Source organism: Chiloscyllium plagiosum, chromosome 16, assembly GCF_004010195.1.
Source record: "Chiloscyllium plagiosum isolate BGI_BamShark_2017 chromosome 16, ASM401019v2, whole genome shotgun sequence".
Lineage (NCBI taxonomy): Eukaryota > Metazoa > Chordata > Chondrichthyes > Orectolobiformes > Hemiscylliidae > Chiloscyllium > Chiloscyllium plagiosum.
Genome location: NC_057725.1, coordinates 52,614,577 through 52,623,812, shown reverse-complemented (window position 1 = coordinate 52,623,812; position 9,236 = coordinate 52,614,577). Strand labels below are relative to the sequence as shown.

The window sequence follows — 9,236 nt, the reverse complement described above, 5'->3', positions numbered from 1 at the left end:
TGTGGCATTGTTCTGTTTCCAACACTAGCCAACAGTGCTCATTTGTGAGAGGTTAATATTGAATTAAGAGCAGTATTTGGCTGTGTTCAGTCAATGAGTACAGGTTTGTAATTGCCCAACCTCCATCTTTTGTAGTCAACTAACTCTAAATCAGTGTATGAAAGGTGATTGTCATCCACTGTATCAACCAGTAGGCCTAAAATTAAGATTCTAGAATGGCAACTGGTGGTTCTCCTGTGTTCTGTCTGGGATAGACATGGACAGAGGGGCTCATGTTTTCTGTGAAGCTGATTCATTGGTGTTTGTGTTCCCGTGTATGCATGGGCTTGCTCCGGTTTCCTCCCACAGTCCAAAGATGTACACGTTAGGTGGACTGGCCATGTCACATTGCCCCGTAGTGTCCATGGATGTTTAGGCTAGATAGATTAGCCATGGTCAATGCAGGGTTACAAGGACAGGGTAGTGGGCTGGGTCTGAATGGGATGGTATTCAGAAGGTCAGAATTGACTTGATGGGTCAAATGGCCTCTTTCAGCATTGTAGGAATTCTATAATTAAGTGTGAAGTATGGTCATTTAGCATTGTCCCTACGCAGTTCAACTGCACAAGGGAGGTGAGATCTCACTGGGAGATATCTGAAATTGTGCCACTTTGCAGTCAGAATGTCCATCTATTGTCATTGAAAGGTAATAGTCTCTATTTTATTTTAATCGGAAATACTTTGCCTGGTTTAAAAAAAAAATGCCTGCAGGTAATGCAGAGAGTTCTATTTACAGCTGAACTCCCTGCAGGAGAGAGTCTTCCACCCACTGAGCTATCATTACCGCAACTCCAGCAGAAGCTGCTAAAGCAGAGATGCAGCAAAACATCTGAGCGAGATTTAATAAGAGACAGGGGAGATGTGGAGCTTGCAAAACAGGAAGCTCATTGAGTGCACTGCTATAAAGCGTCTGGTCCATATTGTGACTAAATTCCAAGGAACCACTTGTAATTGTATAAGATGCTTCAGTAACAAAGAGCTTTTGCCCAGTTGTATTTGGCACTTTTCCCATTGAATTGTCAAGCTGCTTGACAATGATGAAGACGATAGTGATTTCTGGGCTGAAGGCAAACTGTTCTCCTGTTTGTCTTTCTATCCTGTTGAAATCTCTGTGAATTTTCAATATTGTTTTAATTTGATGTTGATGAGATTTCAATATATGAACAGATGTAGTGTAAATAAAAATAGCTGGTATAGTTCCAATACTTCCAAACACACACATTCATAACTAGTTAATTTACATTAACGTACAAGGTTCTTTATGCACAAAAGCACCACATCCTTGTTTACATTGTATACAGGTCACTTATGGTGCATCACACACTGTGTGGAATAGTTGAAATGTACAATATGTTCTTAACTCTGAGACCAGAGCACAACACTTAAAACGCTCTGTCCAATTTATTTTCAGTTCAAATAATTCAGAAATAAAGAACTATTGAAAAATACTTAAACAATAAAATTAGAATCCATTGACCAGGAGTTAATTAATATCTTGCAAGGATCAATTAGAATTGTTTCTCACTCGACTTTGAAGGTGTGTGTTGCCCATGAATGGAACACCACACACTGACAGTCAGAGCTGTAATGGACTTCAAAGAATTTGATTGAAGCAGTTTCTTTTCAAGTAAATGTATAAATTTCCATTCTTACAATAGTTAACTTATTATGATATGGAGAAGCCGGTGTGGGACTGGAGTGGCCAAAGTTAAAAATCACACAACACCAGGTTATAGCCTAACAGGTTTATTTGGAAGCACTTGCTTATGGAGCATTGCTCCTTCATCAGGTAGCTGTGGGACAGAACTTCTGTGTCTTATAATCCTGTCCCACAGCTACCTAATGAAGGAACAGTGTAAGTTAACTTTATTTTCTTGAGAATACTTAATAAGTTAAAGCTATCTGCATGACTCCCATCCACAGATATCAACGTTTCAAGGTAACTGTTTTATTTTGTCAAGGCAGTACGGACTAATGGTATCTCAGTGCAACTATTTATCATTTGATGAGAGAGGATTGTGTTAATTTTAACCTGTTCATTCAAAATCTCCATTGTGTTTAAACTCTGTTTAGGTTAAGTTTTCATTTATAAACTCAAGTACGTGTTGCTCCTTTAGAAGGCTAGATGATAGGTCTATTCAGTGCTGAAGATATTCCATTGATGCCTTTTATGGTTTAGAGTGTAGTCTCTTGACATTACTTAATCACATCACTGGCTGTTCAAAACTTGTTAAAATGTTTTTCTGGAACTTTTCTCCACTCATCTTTTCAAATTAACTGAAATGTCTAATGTCTCAAGTAAGGATTTAATACAGTAATTAATTCCAGTAAAAGGAAAATGGCATTCTGTAATTGAATTACCATTGTATCTGTTGTACACTGATCGCGGTTTTTACCTGGCCTCAGCCTCTCCCAAAATATTTGGGCTAAACCTTGGATATTTGTTTTTCCCCAGAGGTGTTTTTCTGAGTTGAAATCGGATCGGAAAGTTTGCTTAATTTCTTAGGATGTATCACCAATAATCAGGCAGACTTAATGAGAGGATGTTTTTCCTTGCCTCCTCTTGTACTCTGTTCAGTAGCTATTCAGCAATCTTTCAAAAACAAGAAGCCAAATTTAAAAATCTTAACTCAGGAACAATACATAAAATGTATGTTGATTGTTTTCAAAAACAGAAAAGCTAGGCCAGTGAAAGAAATGTAGAGTAAACATCTGCCGTGAGCTTGCTGAATGACTGACTTAGCAGGCTCGAGGGCCTAAATGGCCACCTGCTCCTAATTCAGACAGTAGGGATGTGTTGAAAATAAGAAGAACAGTTGTGGTTTTTGTCATTTAAGTCTATAATTTCTGCATTTATAGAAAGGGATTAAATTGAGAATACGCTAAAATGTGGAATGGACACGTTAGGCGAATGCAACTGTGATTGGGGTAAAGATACCGCCCTTTCGTTTTAATGCTGCTTCAATTTAAACGAAAAGTCATCAATTGAATTTGAAACTAATTTTTTCACATTTTTTAATCACCACAAAAAAACCTATGGAAATGGAAGGAATATGTACAAATGAAGAAAAAGCCAACATGTACTTTCCTAATCTTTTTTTATTATACAAGACTTTTGACTTTGAAAGCTGAAAGACACCTAATTAAGAGAAACCGATTGAAGGAGGAAAGGAAGAAACTTGTAAATGAGAGGCCTTGGTCTCTTCTCCACCTGCATTTTGTTGGAGCATGAAAGAATGAGGGTAAATGGATGGAAAATTAAAAGTGAGGTGAGAGAAGCAGAGGGGCTACAAGGGTTGAGTGAGTTGCTCAGAGGTAGCGATAGCAGTGACAAAAACAGAAGTTGCTGGAAAAGCTCAGCAGGTCTGGCAGCATTTGAGGAGAGAAATCAGAGTTAACGTTTCAAGTCGAGTGACTCTTCCTCCAAAGGGATAGTGGTGAATATGTGAGTGTGGTGAGGGTTGGATTCCTTTTTGGAAGATGCAGTCTGCAATAAGAATGAGGAGTGAGCAAGTGAGAATGGTTTTGGAAGGAAATTGGAAGGGTTCCTCAAAGGGCCACACTTCTGCCCAATTATTGCCACTAAATAGAGCCTGAGCCACTGATGACTAATGACCTACATCAAATGACCTACTGTCTGCTACTTTCTAACCCAAATAGAAAGATAAAGAGAAACTCAACAAGAAGACCTGTGGGGAGAGAATAGTTGAGAAACTAGGAAGACAGAGAATCAGCAACCCAAAGATATGAGAGGCAAATGAAAATTAGAGGCTATATTCTCCAACATGCAATCGGTCACATTGCAGGATGTCACCTTGTATAAAATAAAGACAAATGTTCTGTATTATTACAAAAGCTGTATCTGATGTGTGGTCCGCCTAACTTGAGAGTAAGTGTAGCTTGAACGTTATTCTGGAAAGAACAAGGATGAAGCAGGGTGAAAGGCGATTAACCCTGTTTCGAATCAGTATTCTTCCTGACCTGGGAATGCTCATGACATTCACAAACATTCTTTGATAACAAATAACTGAATCTCGTTCTAACCTAGCAGGTGTATATATATTATTTTTAAAAAGCCTCTGATCACCATATTTTGTGCCAGAGAGCTAATGTGCCATGGAGTAGCATCCACCAGCTCCAGAGGAAGACTCAAAGCCGTGACAGGGATGGGAAGATAGCTGGGATAGCATGCTAAAACACCCCCCCCACCCCCCCCCCCCACTTACTGGAGTAGTAGCCTAATTTTAATACCAGACCCTCAAACCTTCACCCCTTCAGCCTCCCACATTTTCTTCATGCCCCTCATATTCCCCATTCTCTCATTACCCCTCTATCTTCCCATGAACTTCCACACCTGCTTTAGACCCATGGACCTTTTTAAAAAGACACTTAGCACAATCCTGTCCCTAGTGTCTGCTTTATCTGCTGTGAGTGTTTCCTGTAGCATTAACAACAACAGACTTCATTTACATAAGCATGTTTGATATACTAAGTATTTTGCGAGATCCCTCATGGTGTATCTCAAAAAAAAATTGGCACTTAGCTGCACAAAGAAAGCTGGTTGATGTGTTAGGTTTTAAGGAGTTCCCTAACCGAGAGGGAGGTGTAGAGAGTTCCAGAGTTTACAGTTTACACAAATGATGACACAGCCACCCCTGAAAATTAGAGGATTCGGCTGCAACTGAGATTTATTATCTCTAAATGTTTACTGCCTTGAATAAAATTGTTTAATGATTCAAATAGGTACAGTCTGCTTCTGTGTCTAACTTGGATATCTGACTAAGTATGAGCAAGAACAATGTCAAGGGAGGTTTGTTTTCCATCTACTCAGTACCGGTAGCAGAGTGCGTGATAATATGGATGGGCTTTTAGTGTATGTCAACTCTATCTTCTTGACCTTACGATGTAAGACCCTCTGCATATGGTACACACTAACTGCTTGATGTTGATACGTTTCTTAGAAGGACAAACCATTCACAAGACAAAGTTCTCTGCTAAAACAGAATCCTGTGGACGCTGGAAATCTGAAATAAAAACAGGAAGAGCTGAAGAAACTCAACAGCCATGGCAATTTCTGTGGAGAGAGAAAGAGTTAGTGCTTTGAGTCTGATTTGACTCTTCAGAACTGTTTTGCATATCCATAGTGAAGATGTGACTGGGGCCAGGAAACTGGAACTGATGCAAAAAGTCAGAAGAATCATGATTCTAAGTGGGAGGAGACTGAATAGGGGAGGACGAAACAGTAAGGATAGGAAGAGTTAAATTGTGTGGGAAAACAAACCGGCTGAAATGATGAGTCTATCTGGCAAATCCTGTTTATGGATTTTGGGACGGAGACAGAAGTGAGCTGTGTGGTTTTGGGGACCTATGAGGTGAGAATGGGGGAGATGAGGTCAGTGAGAAACCTGGATTAAACAGCTTGATCTTCAGTCGGTAGGATCACGGTCCTTGAGGAGATCAGAGGAAGTGTCTGAGAGTTGGCACTCAGCCTCTGCCAGGCAGCACACCAGGTGATAACAGCATGGCCCTTAAAGCACCAGGTCTGATAACAAAGTCAGGGTTAAACCTGAGAAAAAGGAGTGTTGTGAGTTTGGAGAGGTAAGGGGAGCAGAGAAATTAGGGTGGGCAATGTCCCATCAGTTCTCAATGAAGAGATCAAGTGTAGGCAAAAGGCCAGAAAGAGGGGCCCAGCTGGGGCAGTGTCTTGGGTGAGAGGGTCTGTATGGTATGGAGAGGACTCCTGTCCAAAGATGTGCACATGGAGGCAAAGGTGATGAAGAGTGCAACATCATATTGTACCTGAAACTCATTGAGTTGGGGGCATAAAGAGATAAAACTAAGTCTGTTGAGCTCATTGACAGGGTATAGATCTCCATATGTGGCGGTAACAACTGGCTAAGGAACGTTTTATGTTTCATAAAACTGTAATCATGAGTGGATTTGAAATATGAATGATGGAAACACGGTTGGAATCCTTGCAGGTAAGGTAGAGCAGGGGAGAGTTACTGTCAAAGGAGATGTAGCTGTGAAGTTTTCGGCAAACACTTTGTCAAACACCAGGAGAGAAATAGACAGCAATGAAAGTGAACAAGCTAAAAGATTGAAACAGAAATCCCATCCCGCAGATGAGCAGAGCTCCTTTTGAGGTGGGCGTACCTGGAAGAGAAGTGACCGTGAATTAAACACGAAACAAAATACTGGACTTCTGATATAACAATAGAAAGTGTTGGAGAATCTCTGCAGGCCTGGAAGTGCCAGTGGAAACAAAGTTAACATTTTGAGTCCGATATATATCTTCCAGCTGTGAAGAAGGGTCATACCGGATTCAAAACGTTAACTCTTTGTCTCGCCACCGATGCTGCCAGACCAAGGGTGGCACAGTGTCTCAGCGGTTAGCACTACTGCCTCACAGCACCTGGGTTTGATTCCAGCCTTGGTTGACTGTCTGTGTGGAGTTTGCACATTCTCCCCTTTTCTGTGTTGGTGTCCTCCCACAATCCAAAGATGTGCAGGTTATGTGAATTGGCAATGCAAAATTGCCCATAGTGATCAGGTGTTTGTAGGCTAGGTGCATTAGTCAGGGCTAAATGTAGAGTAATAGGGGAGGGGAATGGGTCTTGGTGGGATCCTTTTTCGGAGGGTTGGTGTGGACCTGTTGGGCCAAAGGGCCTGATTCCACACTGTAGGGATTCTACCTGCTGATGTTCTCCAGCACCTTTTGTTCTTATTTTTCTCGCTGACGTGCTTTTTAAAACAGCCAGACAGAAGGATATTGATAAATTTGGAATGAGCTCCCCTTTTCCAGAGAACCTCACTGTTTACGAATAGGGCTCAGTTACCCATGGTACTGCAGCCCCGCTGATAGCTGCATAGACACCAGATGTACCCTTGTCGAGGCCATGTCCTGCTGACCTTGACTCATTCATTTGATTCCAGTATAATTTTCTGAGGATGAGTTTTGAATTGCAAAAGCGTCTCAGTAGCAGTTAATGAGGAATTAATTGTTAAATAATCCCCAGTCATGTCACAGGGAGTGTAAATTGGCAGCTCCAGATCAATCAGAAATAGAGCCTTCCTTTTCTGGGTGTGGTTTCCAGCTCAGCTCATTTCAGTTCAGATTGCGCTCTGCTTGGATCAAATCCACTACCAAAAGTGCATGCAGGATTTTATTCCATTAACTTGCACTGCAGGTTTATTCCGAATGTGGTACAGAAATTGTAGCTGGGGTAACAAAGAATGGTCTGTAGCTCAAAGAGTGAATGGGCAGCATTTGGGAACATGAAGGCCCATTGTCAATGAATATCCATTACAAAGGATGAGTGTGGCTGCATTTATTAAGGAGACCTTTGCAATGCATTATGCAGAGAATATCCGTAAAGGTCAAGGACAGCATTTATTTAGTTAGATCTAAGAAACAACTTTGGGCATATTTCTCAGTCTGCCACTTCGTGAAAAAGACAGAGAAAAGCAAATTTGCAGGCAAGTACAAAAGATATACTACTGTGATGGTGGAGTTGAGTGATTTAGAATGTAAACCGGGATAGTGAGAATGTAAAGGACAAAGAGGTTCTGATTTACATTCCAGAGAATTTTCTTGATCAGTATGTTTCCAGTTTGTGAGAAAGGAGGCAGTGCTAGATGTGATTGCGGTGGACTAATTGTCCGTAGGAAACATTGAGGCAATAACAATTGTAACATTTAGCCTAATCATAGAAAAACACAAGAAATCTTGACTCAAAATATTTAGAGTAGGCCAATTTCAGAGAGTTAAATCAGACCTGGACTAAATAACATGGGAATTCTGATGAAAGGTCACAACTCAAAACATCGACTGTTGTTGATGATGCCGACCTGCTGAGTTTCTCCAGTACTTTCTGTTTTTGTTTGTTTCAGATTTCCAGTATCCACAGTTCTTTGTTTTATGTTGTTCTGGGCTAAGTACACTGGAGTCAAAGATCGGCAGACAAAGCTGTAATGGAACAATGGGCAGCAATTAGAGATTTCAGATTACAAATCAGACCATCAGTGTAGAGTCACAGGTAGATAGGATAATGAAGAAGGTGTTTGGCATGCTTTTCCTTTATTAATCAGAATATTGAGTATAGGAGTTGGGAGGACAGGTTGTGGCTGTACAGGATGTTGGTTAGGCCACTTTTGGAATATTGCATGCAATTCAGGTCTCCTTCCTATCGGAAGGATGTTGTGAAACTTGAAAGGGCTCAGAAAAGATTTACAAGGATGTTGCCAGGGTTGGAGGTTTTGAGCTATAGGGAGAGGCTGTGCTGTTTTCCCGGGATCGTCGAAGACTGAGGGGTGACTTTATAGAGGTTTATAAAATCACGAAGGGGATTTTAGACAAATAGGATAAATAGACAAAGTCTTTCCCCGGGGTAGGGGAGTCCAGAACTAGAGGTCATAGGTTTAGGGTGAGAGGGGAAAGATATAAAAGAGACCTAAGGGGTAACGTTTTCACGCAGAGGGTGGTGACTGTATAGAATGAGCTGCCAGAGGAAGCAGTGGAGGTTGGTACAATTGCAACATTTTAAAAAGCATCTGGATGGGTATATGAATAGGAAGGATTTGGAGGGATATGAGCCAGGTGCTGACAAATGGGACTAAATTAGGTTGGAATATCTGGTTAGCATGGATGAGTTGGACCGAAGGGTCTGTTGCTATGATGCTGTATGTTGCTATGATGCTGTATGTCTCTATGACTCTCTGACTTGCTTGAATGGCAGAACAGGCTTGAACAGCCGTATTCACTTGAGAAACATTAAAACCGAATGAAGAACAAAATAGTGTAGATGATTGAAAACTTCTGTTCCAATAAAAAGATTACTTATCTTGAAAAGTGAACACTATTTCCCTTAAGTGTTGCCTGACTTGCTTGGTTTTTTTGGATTTGTTTTCCTATGGCATATTAGGTTGACAACGTATTCGGAAAGTAAGGAAAGAAAATATTTTGAGAAGCAGCAAGAGTGTGAGAAGAAACTGGCAGTTAACAACATAAAAGAATCTAAAAGCCTTCTTTAGCTATATAAATAATACAACACATTTAAGAGGAGAGATCATGCACAGAAAGGATAACTATGGATGGAGACTGAAGGCATTACTGAAGTATAATTAGGTACTGAGGGTAGTTTGCCTGTGCTAAAGTAAAAGTGGAAGAAGGAGCTGCTGAGTTTTGGATGGGCTAA

The 9,236-nt window shown here is 40.7% G+C and overlaps 1 protein-coding gene across 2 annotated transcripts in view; it reads left to right on the top strand.

Annotated features, from left to right (window-relative positions):
• Window positions 1-1,930: 1,930 nt before the first annotated feature.
• cars1 (cysteinyl-tRNA synthetase 1) overlaps window positions 1,931-9,236 on the top strand; it is a 205,681-nt gene continuing 198,375 nt past the window's right edge. For both annotated transcript variants that reach the window (XM_043706117.1, XM_043706116.1), the window contains exon 1: window positions 1,931-1,978. In XM_043706117.1, the coding sequence (XP_043562052.1) occupies window positions 1,946-1,978 (33 nt within the window). In that variant the 5' untranslated portion in view covers window positions 1,931-1,945. The remainder of the gene's footprint in view (window positions 1,979-9,236) is intronic.